Source organism: Amaranthus tricolor, chromosome 6 (genome assembly GCF_026212465.1).
Source record: "Amaranthus tricolor cultivar Red isolate AtriRed21 chromosome 6, ASM2621246v1, whole genome shotgun sequence".
Classification (NCBI taxonomy): Eukaryota; Viridiplantae; Streptophyta; class Magnoliopsida; order Caryophyllales; family Amaranthaceae; genus Amaranthus; species Amaranthus tricolor.
In genome coordinates this window covers 26968499-26989664 of record NC_080052.1, presented here as the reverse complement: position 1 = coordinate 26989664, position 21166 = coordinate 26968499, and the positions used below count along the sequence as shown (strand labels likewise).

At 31.0% G+C, this 21166-nt stretch overlaps 2 protein-coding genes across 4 annotated transcripts; both read right to left on the bottom strand.

The window, feature by feature from the left end:
• Positions 1-140: 140 nt before the first annotated feature.
• LOC130814900 (uncharacterized protein YNL011C) lies at positions 141-10541 on the bottom strand. 3 transcript variants are annotated; one of them, XM_057681166.1, is made up of 14 exons: positions 10209-10541; positions 8432-8548; positions 7836-7968; positions 7328-7424; positions 6904-6947; positions 6350-6506; positions 5639-5710; positions 4824-4907; positions 4339-4440; positions 3460-3507; positions 3049-3174; positions 1694-1786; positions 967-1128; positions 141-531 (listed from the first exon to the last, which is right to left on the bottom strand). In XM_057681166.1, exons 1-13 carry the CDS (start codon positions 10450-10452, stop codon positions 1015-1017), a joined length of 1431 nt encoding a protein of 476 aa, XP_057537149.1. In that variant the 5' UTR covers positions 10453-10541; the 3' UTR covers positions 141-531; positions 967-1014. The 3 variants fall into 3 exon arrangements, with proteins under 3 accessions (XP_057537149.1, XP_057537148.1, XP_057537150.1); XM_057681165.1 differs by having other exon boundaries at positions 982-1128; XM_057681167.1 differs by having other exon boundaries at positions 141-465; positions 982-1128.
• Positions 10542-11374: 833 nt separating this feature from the next.
• LOC130814773 (uncharacterized) lies at positions 11375-19479 on the bottom strand. The gene is made up of 3 exons (XM_057680960.1): positions 19161-19479; positions 18441-18681; positions 11375-12563 (listed from the first exon to the last, which is right to left on the bottom strand). The coding sequence occupies exons 1-3, from the start codon at positions 19417-19419 to the stop codon at positions 11708-11710; spliced, it is 1356 nt and encodes a 451-aa protein (XP_057536943.1). The 5' UTR covers positions 19420-19479; the 3' UTR covers positions 11375-11707.
• Between the last annotated feature and the right edge of the window lie 1687 nt (positions 19480-21166).

The following is a 21166-nucleotide window of genomic DNA, read 5'->3' as shown; positions in this document are numbered from 1 at the left end:
AAATGTAATAGATTCATAAGAACAGGGAGAATATAGTAAGCCGTTGGCATGTTATTCGTCATACATGATTAGCTGAAAACCTGAAAATATTATCAGTGTAGAGAAGTGAAGAGAAAGACATGGCTATTACCAAGCTCAACTGACAGACATCACCAAAAACGATATCAATAATAGCTCATAAATACGATTTCTACAATCTATATAATTGAGCAAGGCCTGATATCTTGCATAAAGAATATGAAAAAATGCTGAGACATGACTCATAAGAATGAACTTACTCCTGATTACATCATGAAGTACAATCTATGCATAATTTCCATGGGAAAACCTTTAGAAATTGCAGATTTGCTACCCAATTCTATCCTACTAGTTGTTTTGATGATCTCAAGTGGGCTGGCCGCTGTCAGTCGAAAAGCAGGGCTAACATAGTTTATCCTTCTCCAAAAGCTTCACTTGTAACACATACTAAAAGCAACATAACAATTGAGTAAAGCCCAAGAACAAGGTAGACTGTTTTTATCATCAAGCGTTCTGCAATTGTATGTCAAAATAAGCAACTTGCAGATAAAACAATGCAATATCCATGGTAATTTATAGACAAATGCTCCTTCCGTGCAATGAAATTTGCTAAATATTTCCATCCCATGGAATTTTGCTATATTCAGAATTTTGGCTATGACCCACGATCTCTTTAATTCATAACTATACACTTAACTTATCTTTTTATCTCGTCTATACATTGTCCATTTTATTTTGATTATCATCAACCGGAGGAAGAGGTTAGATTATTATGTTTTGATTTATTTGATTAAATTGTCCATTTTACCATGTACTATAATATCTTCCTCAAAGTACATGCCTAAATGGTGAGTTGCAAGTAAAAAATGACCGGGGAAGAAAGTATCAACATTGTTCCTAAATAGACATCAAACTAATGTTTGGGATTAGAAAGGCTATAACGTCAACCTGGATGATGCTTACTTCTGTGAACTCCTCAACTAAAAGAGCTGAATGTTAATTCCCATTCGATTCGAGCTCCTTCCTCAGTATATCTTCCAACGCTTGTATCAACGAGTTGGGGTCAAAGGTTATGCCAACTTTAGGATCCTGTAATGATTCAACAAAGACCTGCCAACTAAAATAGTAAGAATCTGGAAAAGATTGAAAGAGAGATCTCAATATAGCAGAATTTCCAGCAATAGCAAATCGGAAACACCATGATTTCCTTGAGCCAACAAAGTTCCCATACCATCCCACACATCCAAATAAGTCATATAGCAACATTTCTCAGGAAGATATTTCTCGCATAATATTAATGACTTTACTGTAACCTTTTGTATTAGGCAGACCAGTTTCATAATTTCCATCATTTTTTGCCTTATAAATGACTTCACAAGGCTTCTCAAATAAGTAGCTTCTAGCATAATAATGCTTTATCCACAATACTCTTCTAAGAAGGCCGATCCATAGAAATTCGCAAGTTACAGGAATTTACTAGTTTATAGAATGACTATGCCCAAGATTTGGACAAAGCCAAGGTAGATTGAAAGCTTCTAAAGAACCTTTTCTTTTAAGAATGCAGGGGTTTTAGGGAAAAAAGGTGAGGATGGGGGTGGTGGTAGAAGTTCTAGTCAAAACCTAGTAAAATGCATGCGTATTGTTTTTAATAATGTACAAGTATATGGCTGCTTACCACATTATATATCCCTTGGTTCCTCAAGGCACTTAAATCCACTGGAATTTCACCATTTTTGGGCACCAAAATTGTATTAACGTACTTGCTTGGCTGCAAAAAAGAAGCAATGAACCAACTTCAATTTCTAGTTATTGCAAGAATGAAGATACAAATTAAGTAGTCTTTCAAGAATAAAAAAATATGCATGTTTTATAATCATCAAATAGAGACAATGATTGGATGACGCAGGACCGAAATTGCACTTCACAGTCGCAAAAATATCTAAAACTTCCTTACGTAGACAAAATCTTGTATATTGCTGAACGCAGAACTACAATATCGTATTGTGACTTATGAGACCATGACTACCTTTTCAATTCAGGAGTTTTGTTTACTTGTTCCTAAGGGGGAAACTATGAAACCTTAGGTCTGGTTGGATCATAGTGTAATATGCGGGTCCAATCATGGTTGCGAAAAGGCTTTTTTGGCATTCAGCACAGGTTCATGGCTTACTTTGATGCATAGACAAACAATGTCTCTGATAGTACTACAAAATTAAAAAGCTGATATGACATCTTCTGTTTCTAGATGGCTATTAAACTTCCTACTCAATACAGAAACAAAAGACGTAGTATAGTTCGACAAGGATAAAAATCTATTGCATCTTCAGCACTTCTACTTCTGAAAAAATTATGATAGCAATCACTTCACTAATAGGAATTACGAGTTCTGACAGTAATTGATCAGGTCTCAACTCTTTTCAATTAAACCAGTCTAGCCCAGATACACATTACATGTGATGTTTTATTTGAAGTATGAGCCTAGGTTCTTGACTAGGGTATTTGACGGGCCGGATAAGCGCCAAGTCGGGCTTAAGTAAACATGGATCGGTTAGGAAAGGGCCCTTTAAACTTAATATGGGCTTTGAAAGCCCGGTCCGGCCCAACCTGACCCATTTTTATTACTAAAAATTATTTTAATCCCCATATCAATTTAAAACAATTTAATTATCATTTATTTATAATAATTAAATTGTAAAAATATTAATAATCCCTATTGACATTGTCATTTAGAATATTCAAATTATCCATTAATTATGCTAATGGCCCATTTCTAACCCTTATTGAGCCCTTTTAAAAATGGGTCAGATAAGGGCTTTAATTGGAGGCCCGGCCCATTGAACGCCCCTGTTCTTGACACTAGAATGAGGTCTGGGTGGGAGGAAATATATGAACTCTGAAAGCAGAAAATTAGCCATATTCACACAATAAAAAATAAGTGATACTCATGTAGATCCTAATCTATTGAGTTTCATCCAGAACCGACTAAACAAATGAATTAGAATATGCCACAATGACGCACCATATACTTACAGGATTATTGAGAGAGTTTGTGGTGTTCCCATGAGTTCTATTAAGAGCATCAGTAATCGCAGTCACAAAGCATGAAGTTGAAAATCCACTTGTTTCACGGTCATGTACACCATTCAACATAAGAATCTGCACCAAAACAGCAAAATTCAACAGTGCTCATACCTAAAGCAAAAGTTACAGCCCGTATCAGCAGTCAACTATATGTCACAACAAAAAAATTCAATATCCCTTGTGTGTTTAGGGAAGTGTTCATTTTAAAGCCTAGGTTGTAAAAGTTTTTTTTTGGAGTTAATATATTCCTCTTAATTGCCCCAAAAAAAAAAATCAATATAATTACAGAAAGCACAAGAGTTTTGTTTTTGTACATGAACTAAAGCTGGAAACAAATAGTACATAGTATCGATTTCATACCTTTGGACAAGATCTTGAAGATATGATTTCCCCAATCCCATTTAGTACCTACATAAAAAAAGGCCCTAATATAAGAATATTAATCAGAAAGCTACAAACCACAATAATATTGCAGAATATATTGTTTCTGCACTTATTGGTAAACCCACAGAAACAGGAACTTGTTGCGAGTATGTGACACATCCCTTTTTGTCAAGCAAAAGACGTCATTAAAAAATGCCTCCATCCCCCCCCCCCCCCCCCCCCCCCCCCCCAAAAAAAAAAAAAAAAAACATACAGGAAAAGAAACTACTGTGGCAAAAAATGATAAACACTATGTCTCTCCTATACCCTCCAATTAGAACAGGGTAGAAACACCGTAACTTTCAAAAGATCCTGTAAATTAAAAAAAATCAAACATTCTGTTTGTTCAAAAGTCAAGATGGTATCACATCATACGAGCTCAGAAATGGCGCCCAATAAAAAAGATAAAAGCTAAAAACTTTGTTTTTACAGGGTTTTTTTTTTCATTTCAGAACACAGATGGCATTGTGAACCATCTGCAGCAGACGCTCTGGTTTCCAGTTTACTTCGTGGTATGCATGAAATTTGTACCCTTGGAAGTATGGAACAAAGAGTACCAAAAGTGGAGCATGGGTTCAATTACATCATAGGATAATCAGCATGGAGAATGAATATCACATCATAATTATCAGTGAAACGGCAAATGGATGTAAACAGAATCAATTGACATGCATGAAAGATATACAGAATGAGAAATGTTTAAAATTGCTAGATAGTAACAACTGATCAGCAGTACGAATAAAATTATATACAAATATTAATTAGGACACTGAATATCACATCATTCCAAACTGATTCTAGAATTTGGATAGTTACCAACGAAGGGCATATAGACGTAAAAAGGGATCCCATAGCATAGACAATGCAATCGACACTTCTCAACTGGTCCAAAACAGCTGGATTTGGTGGAGGGAAGACCTGCCCTACAACAAGTAAATATCACTTCAAGAATAAAATCCTTGCATTTCGTGGCACAAAACAAAAGAACCAACAAAACATGAAAACTCTTTTTTGTTTCTGCCAAACTACTACTAGCAAAAATGAGCAGCAAGTGATTTCAAACTACAACTTATAGAAGACTGAAAGGGGGAAAAAGAAAAAAAATATATGGGTGGGTAGTGTGTAGTGATTGCTGACCCAATTAAAATCATAAACGGGAAAGTGCATTTATTTATTTTAATTCGGGTAGGCCAAACAATGAAGGACAACTTAAAATAGGAGTACATAATATTGTAAGGATATGGGAAAACCAAGCACTTCAACAAACATAAATTATTATATAATAAAGGGGCCAGAATTACCTCATGTAACAGATTCTTCCCCTCACTCGACATATAAAATACCCGCTTTATTCTTGAAGGAAGTGCTTGAACCGAGCAGCGTTTCTATCACAAATATCCATAGTAGACAAAATAAGCTTGAGCAGTAATGAATCATGTCCAGCACTTCCAGGAATCAAGATAAACAATTAGCATTGTGTATCAGAGATTATATGTCTGTAGTATATCTTATAAGATAATCTGTGTATGGATTCAGCCATTCAAGTCAATCAACTAAGAAATGTTTTAAGAGGGAAATCTATTTATAGGGAGGCATACATAAAAGGATGAAAGATAAAGGAGCTGCTGAAAAACAAATTTATTTTTTTCAAGATGAGTTTGTATTTGACAAGAACCACTTAAGAGCACCAGTATCTTTTTCTTTTTCAAAACAAATATTCAAAAAAATTTCAACAAAACACAACGCCATTACGTATTAACAGGAAAATATAAGTCAGAAATTTTAAATATTGGTAAATAAAAAAATTATATCCATTCATATTTCCATAAACATGTTTCCTAGCTCAACACTTCTTTTTGCCCTTCTCTGCAGGAGGGCCAAAGTGAATAAAAAAATAAAAAAATTTTTTATTTAAGTTCAAGAAAATCTTTTTTTTTTAATTATGAAGGGCCCCAATTTCAGAAACATTTGAAAAGTAAATAGGGCTTCGGAATTGTTTGCTCCACCCCTGTCTGGCCTAGAAAGCTCACCCAGGGCCAGAATTAAGCACTTGACAGCAATAAAAAACATATCCACATCAAAACAAGATGTTAAAATTTTCCAAAAAGAAACTGACCTTATTTACAGGTTCGAACAGTCCATCAGATGGATGAGATATTTCATTCTGACCACGTATGGTTCTTCCATCCTAGTTAAACAAAACAGAAACGGGAGAGACATAGAATACATCAAATGTCAAGAAGCACACAGGCTAATACATACACGAATAGCAACGTAAGACATCATTCAAGGTATAAAATCAAAAAACCATAGTCGTAATTATTAGGTATTATAGATTCATGTGTTGCTGCACCAGATAATTACTTCCATAATGGATTTTTATTTATCGGAATGGGTTAGCAGCTTCTTAATCGGTATTCTATCACCCTTCCCATTGCTTCATGGTGCTCATAAGCTTATTTCCTCGATAGTTAGAACAAACATGCACATCGCCTTTGTTCTTGTAAATAGGTGCTATAGATTCAAATTGTTTCTGTGAAGCAACACTTGTTAAAATTCAAATCACAATCTCTGATTCCTACTAAGAAGAAATCGAAGCTTTACACTTTGATTCATACAACAAGCCATCCAAACAAAGGAGGGGTTGGTTGGGCTAGGAGTTAGGGGTGTAAAATTCTGAGAACTTGAAATCTACATACTGAGCCCTGCTTATTTAGGCGTCACCAACTAATATATCATTCATCAAACGTTGTAAAATACCTCTTTTTTCCTCGCCCTACAATACAACGCTAATAAGGAAAACAAAAGGCGTATTAGATAATCATACCCACAATTCACAGCCCAGTGTCAGCCTGTCATTAGTGGATATAACTGGGAGAACAAGACTTTCTTTAGGAATCTCTGAAACACGTGAAAATAAAAATATTGCAGATTCTAGTGACTGAAAGAATATTCGGGCACCAGCAAAGAAAAAGTTCCCTATGCTGCAGAAAAATAATTCAGGTTAGTACAATAAAGCATTCACCGACAACCATTGCCAGAAAATCATATAGAAATTCAATGCAGCTTTGAAAATGGCAACTGCAAAACCCTTGATTCTTCAAGGGAATTAGCATTTAGCATAGATATTTATATTTCAACACAAGAGTTTCTCGGTAAAACTTCGCAAGCATAGCTTTGCTCACAGTACCAAAAAATAAAAATGATGTGATGGAAATAGTTATGGCACTCATCGAAAGTTCAGCATTCCAACAAAAGGGCATATAAAGAGATTGCACTTTCGATGACAGTTACATCTATTCCTTCTCGAGCAATAAATGCCCATGGTAAAACAGAAGAGAGCTTACATATAAAAGTCAGTATCTAAAGGAAAACTTATACCTGCCATTGCTGAAACAAAATTTCTCGTCAGATCTCATAAGGATCTGCAATGAGGAAAAAATATCAGGAAATTATCATGCTTTTTAGTAATTAATATAATTGATGAAGATTTACATAAATACGACACACTATCATTATGATATTTTAAGAAGCGAGTACAGGTGTTGAAATGAAAAAGAAATAGTCAAATGGTATAAACAAACACATATTATATCCATACAATTACACAAACGCCAAAGCCTTAATTCCAACTATACGGGGTCAGCTATATGAACCAAAGCAAATCAACGTGAGAGACTCAGTAATATAGAGTATACTTTATTCAGCCCTTATCTCCAATACTAATCTACTACTAAAAATAGGATGCTAAGTTCTATCCAGCTGGATTATGAAAGTAGTTGTAGATGTTTGTTATTAAGTTTACCTGATGCTGAAAGTAAACTAAAAATGCTCGGATTGTTTCCCTGTATGGCACCGATACTCCTTCCCAGAGTGGATGGTCTCCTTCCACAATGTCATACCTGTCAAAATATCAACTCAGGATATTTGATACTCCCATTGTGTAAGCACCAAGAAAATATTTCAAAATAATACTAAAATGAAAACCTGTGAGAGCTAGCCAATCACTCAATCCAAATATGAGAGCACAACAAACGCGGGATTCAAAAGATATTTCACAGGGAACACAACTACTCCGTATTTAAAGAAGAGGAATCCTTAAGAGAAACTAAATGAATTAAGGTCATTTAGTATCAACTATGAAGAAAACACATTGATTTAGTGGAGAGACAAATAGCATACACATGTTGAAGAATGAGGTGGAGCTCATATCGTTCAACAACAGAATATGTACATAAAAAATGATGGAAAGAAAAAAATCAAGAGAATCAACTAAATCAGAGTTGACTCTAGTGAAACACAAATGGTTTTACCATTCTGATTTGGCTTCTTTAGCATGTAGAGGTAAACGGTGACCTAATAATTGTCGAACAGCAAGAGCCTCGGCAGTACTTTGGTCAGAGAGCCTTAAACATCTTGATCTTATGTCTCCAACAGCCGGACCACCTTCACATTTCAGAAACTTCATCTTAACTTAATATTGGGGACATACAAGATAAGAGAAATGTTTCACTATTTTACAAATAAACATTACCCCACATTGACTTATTGCATTCATGTATGTCGAGTATATTGCTGAACACATTATGGAAGATGTCAAACATATGAACATGCTGAGAGTAGTCAGTCTCTCTTTAGCGCCAACTATATATAATTGCACCCAATCACACCCGTTTACTCATTCTCATGTTGAAAATACACCCATTTCATAACTTAGTGAACAAACAAATCACAACTAAATCTTTTTGAACTAAGATAAAATCAAGATCGTGTATTCACTTTGCCAGTTAAATCTCACTTTTTTGGAATGCAGTTAAATCTCACTTTTTTGGATTGCAGTTAAATCTCACTTGAAATAGGAGAATATGTAGAATATGGGGAAGTGCAATTGTCACTAGAAATACCATACCAAGCACACGAACAATCTCAGCTGTACTTCCTCCATCATCAGAAACAGGAAGAACATGTGCAACACGAGTTGTCAGCTTTTTCAGCTCCTCCACAACCCCATTAAAAGCAGTACCCCCTATAACAATTCAAACGACGATAATATTTAATGATTTTAAATAAAACGAAAAGAAATAGTTCTTCAAAGATACATATATGCACATCTGATAAGGTATTTGTTACCTTACAATACCCCAATTCTCCAACAGGCCTCCCAACTACGGAGCGGTAGGAGTTATGTTACATTGACTTGGATACAAGTATCCGAATCAAAGTGACTGACACGGAAACTTGTGGGTTCTTTCCTTGATTTTAGCCTTAAATGAAGTGTCAAAGTGTTGCACACATGTCTAAGAGGATCCAACACGGACACTCAAGGTAAGATGTAGGAGTTTTGAGACATTCAAAGGCTAATTCATACATTAGCCAAAATAAAGTCCCTAACCTCCCCCTATAAATAATAAGAAGCAAATTCCTTCAATTGTTGATCTTTAAGGGAACCAAAATCCTACTACCTTACACAAAATAAAAGTAAGGGGTTGAATCAGATGGCAATTTGATATTTAAGTGACTTGTTTTACCAGTATAACAAAAATTCTCACTGTTGTAAGAGATTGAAATTTAAATAATACGATCATATAAGGCCTTTAACATGGCAACCTTTCTTGCCTGCAAAGTATGCAGATTGATCAAATCTCTTGATAGCTCTGAGAAATTGGTTTGACAAATTAAGTGATGCATTGAGTCATTGATATCAACAATCAAGCGATGACTACTACTCTTCAATTACTCCCAAAGGTAGACAGATCGACCTACTTTTACTACACTTAGACGATATTTTAGTCACTTCTAGAACAATTCTATTTATCCTAGACCCACGCCTTAAAAACTTCAGCATGCTTCCTTACTTGCTCAATCTAGAGTTAATTACACTTCCTAAAAAGATTGTTCTTAGCTAGAGATACTCACAAATACTCCATTTCCAAATAAGTATTTCGCAGATATAAACAAATTGGTAGCTTTTACCATTGGTATCAAATATAACATTAGTATTGAATTTGAATTCCAAACATAAGAGTAATGGCGCATTGATATCTAAGGTGACAATAATACATAATTGGATATGCTAAATGGAACAGTTAAACATGATCCCTAACAGCCCAATACCGATTCACACAATCACCCAAGTAAAAGGAGGTGGGAACTTTTCTATCTGTATCCTGTTCTTAGATCCAAGAATCAACGAGAATTGATTTTTGATTCATGATCATGGGACATGACAAACTTTTATGAGCAAGTTATCACATACCTAACACTCACCCTCTTCTATCCGGGCATGGAACCGATAATGAACGACGAGCACTCACAGTAGAATCTCATAATTCTGAATAACCAAATTATATTACATTAGTAACTCTCCCAACTTCACCCAATTCCACTATGCCTCTCAGCCTCTAGATAACTAGATTTCTCATTCCTGCCTTCCTACTCGTACGATAATGATAGAAAATACTAACATCAATGTGTAAAACAATCCTCATAAACCCATAACTACCAATCTGCCAATTACCCAATTACATTACGGCAAACAATCAGTTATTCAAAAAAATCCCAAACATAAGTGCAATTTGCAGTACTAAATTAAGCAAAATATATCAAGTTTAACCCATGAATTTATTACAGAGAGATTTTTTTTAAAAAAAAAAAAAGACGAAAAGAACACAACAGTGAGAAGATACCTGAGAAAACGACGAGTGAAAGAGGAGAAGTTAAAGATTGAGAAGGAGAAGAAGTTTGGGAGGAAGCCATTGATGAGAACGACGGAAAGCTAGAAGAAGAGATGGTGCATTTAAATCTAGTGGTAGATTTGAAGTAGTAATAGGAATAGTAATGACTTGTGTATTTAGAAGAAGGTAGGAAAGCCAATGGCTTACCAAGGAGAGAAATTGAACAAGGGTAATGTCCTAAATTAGTGTCCACCATTTTTTAGGAGTGAGTAGGTTCTCTATGATGACTATGGAAGCTTTGCAGTGTCCCAAAACAGGTGTGCTATGCTTTTGTAACTCCATCATCAACTTTGTGGCTATCAATTACATGTGATTTACAACATGAAAAACAAAGGCATCACTCAATCACTTAGGTCCGGGTCGGGTCGGGTCGGGTCGGGTTGGATTGGGTTGATTTTAGCTATGAAAATTTTTAGAACGGGTTGATTTTAATGTCGTTTATTGTTTAATAGATTCAGATTTACCCAACAATTACAAAAAAACTTTGAAGACAATTACCATATATTTTATTATAAAATTTTAACGAAGAAAAATTGATTCAAAACACAAAATTAATTAAAACTTCAATGGGTTTTGATTCAAAAGTGACAAAATTTTAAAATGGTTTATTGTTGTAATATGATTGTCATTATTAAAAAATTTTAAGTTTAATTGATTTTGAATTAGGAGTCAAAAATTTAGTGGATTATGATCAATCAATTAATTTTTGATGGGCTTTGAGTTGAATCAAACATTTAAAAGTATACTCATCAAAGTTGCTCCTTTAATTTGTTACCAAGTAACAAAGGTTAGTAAAGTTTGGGAGACTCCACCTTCTTGACTAGGAGGCTTAGAATTTCTTATTCAACTTCTTGTGGATGTCATCGCTCATTTGGCAAAGTATGACAAATTGTGCATTAATCTAAACAATTAGCCCCTAAAACAATTGTCTTAGGCATTTCAAAAAGACACTAACAAATTATTACAATGTGAATAATTGAGACTAATTTGTATATTAATCTAAATATTTAGAGTAATTTATCGCAACTACACAATCATATTAATTTTACATTAAAAAATTTCAAAATTATCTTGATACCACAAAGTACAAATTCAAACAAGGTATTTCACTTACATTAAAAAAAACAACATTGAAAACATTAATGTATCTAATCATATCAACATATGAAACCTACAAGTTTACAACCAAAAAATACAAATTTTGAATTCTTCTTCAAAAATTAAATATAACCCCCTTTATTTGATTTGAATTTTCTCTAAGCAAGAGAAATATGCTAAATTTTCATCTATGTGCAAATTAAACGTGTTTTGAATTTCAAAATTTCATTGTAAAAAGTTTGTTTAAAATGATATCTTATCTCTGTCGCTTTGAATTCACTGAATTACACAAATCAAAATAAAAGCTTTTAACAGAAATGTGAAATAGCAAATTCAAAAGGCAGACGGAGTATTCAGTATGGCAAACTCTTAGAACTTGAGCTAACCACCAATGACTTAAACTTAGAACATTCCCCTGCAGTATTAGCTCTTCTAGTAATCACCTCCATATTCTTATACAAGCTTTGTTGCACCATCTTCTTCATCAACCTCTTCCCTTCATTACTTTCTCCATCACTCATACCCGATCCCATCGAAATCGACCTTGTTTGTGGCCCGGAATGTGGCCCGACCTTAACATGTCTTTCATCTTTGAACCATTGCAACAATTTTAAGGCCCTTTTTTGAGCCAAAGGACTCCCTAACAAGGAAACCTCAAGTAAAGTATGTACAATTCCTAATTTTGCCATCTTATCCCTTTGTTTTGAACTTTGATGACCCAAAATCATCAATACATATATTGATAATTCTTGACATTTAGGCCTATTTTCCCATACTAGTATGTCTATTAAACACTCGGGTATCGCCTCGTTTTCTTCTAATGCCTTTTTACCCATCAAAGTTACTACTAAGTTACCCAATATTGCTAGAGATTGTTCTAAAATTTTGTCCCTAGATGAAGATAGTAAGCTTAAAAGAATGTCAACCACATGATTGGAGATCAATGGTTCTGAATTTTCTAAGACATTTGAGAGGTTGTATAGGGTGCCAAGACATGCTTCTTTGGATTTATTAGTTGTTTTATTTGATTGGAGAATGTTAAGTAAGAAGGAGATTAAGGTGGAATGTTTGAAAGGGAAATAAGTGTTGAATAGTGATGATACTGATAAGAGTAGTTGTGAAAGATCATAACACAATGTATCTTCTAGTTCTTCAATGTTTGTAGGTAGTTTTGCTAAAATTCCTGCCTCTAAAATTAGAGCCTTGTTCCTGCAAAAAGACTCAAATTTATTAGTATCGTGCTTGCAAAGGAATGCTTACTACGTAGTAACGAAGTTAGAAAATAAAAGTTAAAGGATCAAAAAAAATCTGAAATAATATTAACAATATATAATTAGAATATGGAAAAATTACCTAGAATAACCCAACCTTTTAATAATTTTTCTAGAATAATCCTACCTATTGATTAACCATGAATACTTTCAACTTTGGGAATATTTTCCTAAAGTAAACCTAGTAATTGAATGACTTGCTATAATAAGTTTTATTTTTTTTAAAAGAAAGATAAATTAAAATAAAGTATCGAAAAAAAAGTATGAAAAATGTTAAAAAGAAAAAATCATATTAATTTTATTATTTGGAATTTTTATATGTAAATTTTCAAAATTTTTCTCTAATTTTACATCAATTTTCAGTTTACTTTTTTGGTAAATTATCTACTATAGCAGGTCATCGGATTACTTACTTTAAGCAAATATCCCCTGAAGTTGAGATTATTCATGATTAATAATTAGATGAAATTATTATAGAAAAATCATGAAAAAGTTGGATTATAATGAAGCTAAAAAAAATAGTGTGAGAATAGACCGTGAAATAGGGCGTAGGGGCGACCCCTACCAGCCCATGCTGCTTTGCCGCCCTTATAATGTGTTCAATCAAAAACCCAATATCATGATTAGCTTATTGTAATCTTCCTCTTTTTATCGAGATTCAAATAGGAAACGAATGTTAATATTAACTTAAATAGTCTTATGTTATGTTTGAAAACGATGATTTTATTTGAAAATTTAAAATTAGTTCAAATTTATTGTTTGGCGAATCATAAATTTTCAAATTTGGATTTAGATTAAATTCCACCATTATATTTAAAGTAGTTAAAGTTGAGAATTTGAGAATGACTACCAAAATCTTGTCATTTTCAAATTCTTCATTTATGATTTCATAATTGAAATCCATAATTTAAAATAAAATATTTGTTCCCAAACACTACATTAAATTATATTTATTTATAAATTGCAGAAAATTTGAAAAAAATAAGCAAATTAATATAAAAACTTCAAAAATAAGCAACTTTTAAATTTAAATTCCAAAGCACTTTTTTCCCATAGCACAGGTTTTGGTTTGTTCGCTGTTAGTAACAGCGAACAAAGAAGCTTGGTCAAAAAGTCAAGGTCTTTTTTCGTTGTTAGTAACAGAAACAAAAATTTTGACCAAGCTTCTTTATTCGCTGTTATTAACAGCGAACAATTACAATGCTAAAATTTTAATTGCTATTTTTTTGGGTCATGTTATTTTTACAAGGCTAATTTATAGACTTTTAATTATTAACTTCCCTATTTTATTTTCTAAAAATTTGGGAAAATTGATAATCATAAGATTAAGGGTGATTTAGAGAGTCGAAAGTTGATAATAAAGGATTAAGGGCGATTTTTTTCAATTATGGAAAGTTGATAACCGTAGCTTTTTAATAATTAGAAGCATAAAATTTTAAATTTTTAATTGCTAAGTTTTTTTAATTAAAATCTAAAAATAATTTTCTATTTTATTTCCTCAAAAAATTGAGAAATTTGATAATAATGGTATTAAAGGTGATTTTATTGAATTATAGAAAGTTGATAACCGTATCTTTTTAATAATTAAAAGCCTAAAATTAAAATTTTTAATTGCTACGGTTATTTTAATTGAAAACCTAAAATTAACTTTCCTATTTTATTTCCTTAAAAATTTGGGAAAGTTTATAACTATAGAATTAAGGGTGATTTATTTAATTATACTCCATAAAGTGACCTAATGTTATTTTAATTAAAAATCTAAACTTAACTTTTCTATTTTATTTCCTAAAAATTTGGAAAAATTGATAATCATTGGATTAAGGGTAATTTTATTAAAATTTAAAAAGTTGATAATCATAACTTTTTAACAATTAAAAGCCTACAAATTAGCTTTGTAAAATTGACCTCACTCAAAAAAGTAGCAATTAAAATTGAGACAAGCAAGTGAAAGCGTTGTAATTGTTCGCTGTTAATAACAACGAACAAAAAAGCTTGGTCAAAAATTTTGTTCGTTGTTACAAACAGCGAACAAAGGCCTTGACTTTTTTTACCAAACTTATTTGTTCGTTATTGGTAACAGCGAATAACCCCGAATCTGTGCTATGGAAAAAAAGTGCTTATTTTGGAATTAAGTTTAAAAGTTGCTTATTTTTAAAAAAATTTTATATTAATTAGTTTATTCATTTCAAATTTTCTAAATTGGACACTATGCAATATATATATATATATATATATATATATATATATATATATATATATATATATATATATATATATATATATATATATATATATATATATATATATATATATATATATATATATATGATCAAATAAGAAGGATTTTAAAATGAAAAGGGTGAGAAGGATTTTTGTTTGATTTTGTTTGATTACTATATATACAAAAAAGGATACTATGTTATAAATTAAGAATATTTTAAAAATTATTTCATAGTTACCTTTCTGTGTAACATAGTTACTTTTACAATTATAAGTTTTTGGCTCAATCATGACTATAGATTTTTTTTTAATTTTAGTGAAATCAAGGGTGTAGAGTCCTTCTTACCCTTCTCATTTTCAACTCCTTCTCAATGGATCCCTCTTTTATATATATATATATATATATATATATATATATATAATACGAATCTAATAAAATTTTATATGAATATATTTTATTTTTTATATATCTCTTGAAACTTTCTTTAAATTTCTTTTTTTAAAGTAAAATATTTTAAACGAAAAAATATAAAATAAATGAAAAAATATAAAATAAACGAAAAAATAATATAAATATCTTAACTTTCTTAGTGTAGATAATAAGAATCTCACCTTATGATTACCATAATGAAATCGATAACATCTAAGATTCTAAAGGTATTATCTTTATTAATTTTTTTCTTTCATTTCCTAGAACTTGTGAAGTTGATTAGTATAACATGTGCGGGGTTTCATTCTAATAGGATCAACAACATTAATTAATAAAATAAAATAAAAGTATAATTGAATAGGACCAAAAAGTCCACAACTAGAAACCATATGTGTAGAATAAGATCATGTGTAGACAATTGAATAACAAGATCTTCCTTGGAATTATATAATTTCAAGTCAACTTTCATGAGATCATCATCAAATTATTCACAAATCTTAAACTATTTTCAAATATTGATATATAGGAATCATATCTTGCCAAGTGCTTTCGAGTCATTTTGTTCTATTTGCTTATAGAATGGGGACTATAAAATTGAGTATAATAAGTTAAAATTGTGAAGTATTTAAAAATAAAAGAGGGTATAAAGAGTAAAAGTGATGGCTAGAGTTGTATCTCAAAATAAAAATATAACAAATTTATTAAAACAAACTAAAATAAAAAATAAACAAATAAAGTATGACATGACACCTACCCAACTTTGAAAATGGGAGTAAAATGACAAGATAATGTTAATAATGAGAAGTGCCCAAACTCTTAACTAATAGAGTATGAATTATGTGATGAAGTTCGCAAATGTCAGCCTGGTGGGTGTTATTCCAAACCAGTCCACCACCCTTCCTAATGGACATTAAGCGCACCTTATGGCCACCAATCTACTAGTATTTTTTATTTTTTTCAATCCATAATTAAATTGTGAGTTGCTTTGACAATTGATTGTTGACCGAAATTGTTGCGATAATTGTTAGTTGATTTAATCAGTTGAAAGTAGTAGTTTGTTTGGAAACTATTATTTAAGATAATTACTATAAAAATAATTTGTAAAAATTAGTTACTAATTGTTAATTATTTATTAGAGAAAAACGAGTTTACAAGTCAAAGAAAAAATTATTTTTGATAACTTTTAAATTTTAGTTTAAAAGTCAGTTTTTCATTTGTCTTAAACAAACCGAGTCCATGCATGTAAGTAAACTCATTCAGAATACAATATTCATTTTTAAATGTGTATTTAAACAACTCGAATTATATTACAAATTAATATTATTAAGGTTTTTTGCCTATCGAATATAACTGCCACATTGGATTTAAGATGGTAAGTTGGGTACTGTTTGGGTGGATTTCCACTATATTCAAGCGTGAGGGATAATGAGGAGGAAGTGTTCACAATGACATTGGCTTTTTTGTTTGTCAATTCCCATTGGTGATAAATCTACTTTTATAGCTACATATTATAATCATAAATCTACTTTTTATAATCTACTCCCTCCGTTCCTTTTTGATCTTCCACATTACTGTAACGGGTAGTTTTAAAAGTTCTTCCACTTTAGAATACTTTCTATTTTTAGAAAGTTTTTATCTCACTTTTACCCCTTAAAATCCCCCTTTTCTTTTAATGTACCCATTTTCTTTTATTTATAATTATTTTCTCTCTCATACTTCCAATACAATCATTACTTCACACTACTATTTAATTAAAATAATACCCACTACAACCTCATACTTCCAATACAATCATTACTTCCCACTATTATATAATTAAAATAATACTCACTACCACCAAAGATTCTCTTTTTCTTAATCTTTGTGAAATACCCAAATAGGAAGAACAAATAGGAACGGAGGGAGTACTTTTTATTGGGTACTGTTAATTCTCTTTTATAGCTAGATATTATAATCATAAATCTACTTTTTATTAAATTGTTTTAAACTTTTACAATGGGCCTTATTTTTTTAAAAAAATAGTATTTTATTTTATTTTTTAATGAAAAAATAACTAGTTAATTAAAATTCTATTTAATTAACTTTTCATTTTGTTTTTCTATAATAAACAACTAACAAATAAGTTAATACTTTCAAGTGGTTTACCTATATTAAAAGAAATTCTTCTTTTTAGAAAAATAATTATTAATATGAAAATAATTTATTTTGATTGGGTTCATTTCAACATTTGATTCTATTTTCTTGTGGTTAAGATGAGGTTCTCATCTTAATCATCAATCCAACGGGAGAATTAGTGACATGGCAACAATTTGTTAGAACAACCCACATCATGATTACCAAAATAGTTTCAATTTGAACAAATTGGAGAAGGGGATAAAGAAGTTAGAAACAGATTGCAATAGCTGACTTGTTAAGTAACATAACTTGAGTAAGCTGTGCCGACCTTAGGTCATTTTCCGTTGTTAGTACAATTAGACTATATTTTTTATGATGAAAGTATGGAATTTTTTATGATGAATTATGGAATTTAGTTTGGGTGGTACAAATGAAAAGCGGCTACTAAAATATTATATAATTGAGGTGTGTTTTTAAAATTAAATGACAAATTTTATCAAATGACTATAAATCAACACTACTATATGGATTAGATTGTTAGGCTTTTAGAAAGGATTATAATAAAAATAGGAGTAGCGAAAGTGTGATTGTTTTGATTGATGAATATGCTTCACCTTAAGGGATATAATTCGAAAAGAAAATATAAGAAAATATTCATGAATTGCAAAAATTGGAGAAAAGATAAAAGAGAATCATTTCAGTAGTTTGGTCATGTGCAAAGATGAAATATTGGAAAACTACTAAAAAAGATAGAAAATTAAAGTTCGAGAGACTTTAAAAGATAACGAAGAAGACTGAAAATCTAGATTTACATGTTGAGATAGTAGAAAATCCAAAATAAAAAAGAATAATAATTAATATTAACAACTATTAAAACTGATATATTGATTCATATAGTCGACTTAAGACTTTCACATTGTTCTTGTTGTTATCACGTATATTTCTCACTTAAATCGTTTGATAAAAAAATGTAATCCAAATTCGAATGCAATGTTTTATTAACAAAAGCATTGTTTGCTAAACAAAATAAAATAAAACAAGAAAACATACGTGAAAGTACCGTTGGAAAGTTGGGTTAAGGCTTGAACAGCCAAACATCGTTGAGAAACTGAAACAGCATGTGAATCAATCATGAAAATCAGAGGAGGAATAACACCAAGTTCACCTAAATTCCTTCTTACTTTAACATCTTCATTTGCTAAACGTTTTATCTCCTTCACAGCTTTCTCTTTTTCTTCCCTTTTTCCAAACAATATTTCTTTCACTGCCTTCTGCAACAGTCCACCTTGATCTGACACAAAACAAATATACACAATAAATTTTTAAGCCCTGTTCAAGGGACATAGTCGATTTAGTTCAATACGCATCCTAAATTCACCTTGGCCCGGTTTATAGAATTAAGTATACTTACAACATACATCCTAGAGCCTTTGTAATCAGTTTAAGTTTTTGATTGAGTTAGTTTATTAACATGATATCAAAAGTCCATGACAAATGTTAGTATGAGGAGGGCAATGTTTTAAAGTACATAAAAAATATTTAGCCTCGTCCATCAACTTAAATTTTTATTTAAGTTGATTTTTTTAACACATATAAAACAGAAAAATAATAGTCCTATTAATTCACTGACATGTACTGTAGTTATATCCTAAATTCACATTGTCCTGGTTTATTTTTCAAAATCTTAAGGCTTAAAAACAAATAATTATATAAATTAAAACATAAACTAATATGTGATTGAGTACCCTACACATAAAAAATCGGCCATACCTTGATCAGTATTATGCTGGTTTTCCTGTGTTTTCCCCTTCATGATTTCCTCTGGTTTTGTTTCTAAAGATTCAGTTTTATTGGTGTTGTTATGATTATAAGAAGCATGTCTCCCTTTGATGGGTTTTTTGTGTTGGAGGAAAAAACGAGGAGTTTTGAGGAAAAATAGGAGTTTGGATATATAATTGACAACAATCCACTTAGAATTAGATAATGAAGATGAAGAGGTAGAAGAAGAAGACGGTTGTTGTTGTTGCATTTGTGATGATATAAGTAGAAAAGGTGAACCTTTTTCTATGGTATGAAAGTTTGAATTATGTAAAGGTATGTAAGAGAATATAGTACTTCTATCGTTCTATTACTAATATATATATATATATAATATATATATATATATATATATATATATATATATATATATATATATATATATTGAGCAAAATGTCAAATCATAATCGAATTAAATGGGGGAGAGGAGGGGTTAATTTGAGGGGCACATGTGAGGGAACAACAATGTTTTAGTAATTTCTCTTTTTCAAATTATTCGTAATATTAGTAATATTTGAACTATTTACTTATCATTTTTAATTTGTGATTAATTTTTAATTTATAAGTTAAAATATAGTGAAGTGAGATCTTGCTTAATTTATCTCAATGTAATGATTATTAATATTAAATTTTTATAAATTTTTATTATGTATAATTAGAAATATTAAGAATTAAATTACTACATTGGACTATGTGAAAGAAATAAACGTTGCAAATAATTTGAAATAGAGAAAATATAAATTAAGGCAAGTGTGACATTTTATTTTTTCTAAATTAAATTAATATTAATAAAGACTAGTAAGATTTTATAATAAAATTAAGAATAAATAAGTACGTAACAATTGAGATCTTATAACAATCTAAATAAATAGAATCACCAATTTACTATATAAATTATATCTTATACTTTTACATTTATACACTTTTTTACATTGTCATTATTTATTCAAATTTGCAAGCATAAGAGCCTTGAGAACAACTTGTTTATGGCACAATCCGTATAATAACGTATACGTATATATTCAAATCAGTCAAATGTTCATCAGAAAATGTGATCTCAAACCCAAATGATGCTATTCTTATAATAGTTGAGCAGACACTTACACACATATTTGAATCTATCAAGTGGCGAATTCAGAACGCAAATTCAGTGGAAGTACAATTAATAAAAAAAAATTCAATAGAAAATTTAAATAATCTTAATCGTAATCATAAATACTTAAATATAAGAATAATTGTTTCAATTCAACTCTATATATGATCATCAACTCTAATAAAAGGAAAAAAACATTGAGGCAATTAAAGGAAAAAAACAACAATGATGATGATAATAATGTTAAATTAACATAATAATCAATTAACCAAAAGCATAATTAAAATTAAAATCAATATTTATAGATGTCTTACTTATATTTTAAATTATAAAATATTAAAAAATTAGGAGTACCTTTTTTCTTGAAATATGGAGTTATGGTGGTGGGTTGGCTACTTGATGGGCGGCTGCAGGCGACAGGCACTGTGGTGGGAGTTCGGCAGATGGCGGTTGGTTTGGTGGACGGGGGGTCGGCTATTTGTTGAAGAACCGTGAAACAAGGGAAGAATTGGGATAAAGGTTTTAAATCATCATCATCATCATCATCATCATCCTAACCAGTATATGCCCCTCATAGAAAACTAAGGCCTATAAAAATAAAAGTAGTCCCCCGACTCGAGGATGATAAAGAGACGTGATTTCACGTGAAAGATAACTTAAAGGCCTATAAAAATAAAAGTAGAACCACTACAAAAGAAAACAAAGAACTAATAGAAAGGAAACGATAAAAGTAAGAGGTTAAGGACACTAAAAGGTAAACTAAGAGGACATCAGTAATCTAAGACATGGATATGGCGTCTCCAACTGCTCCTATCCCTAGTTAGGTCCAAAGAGAGGTTTAACTCATGCAAGTCAACTCTTATTT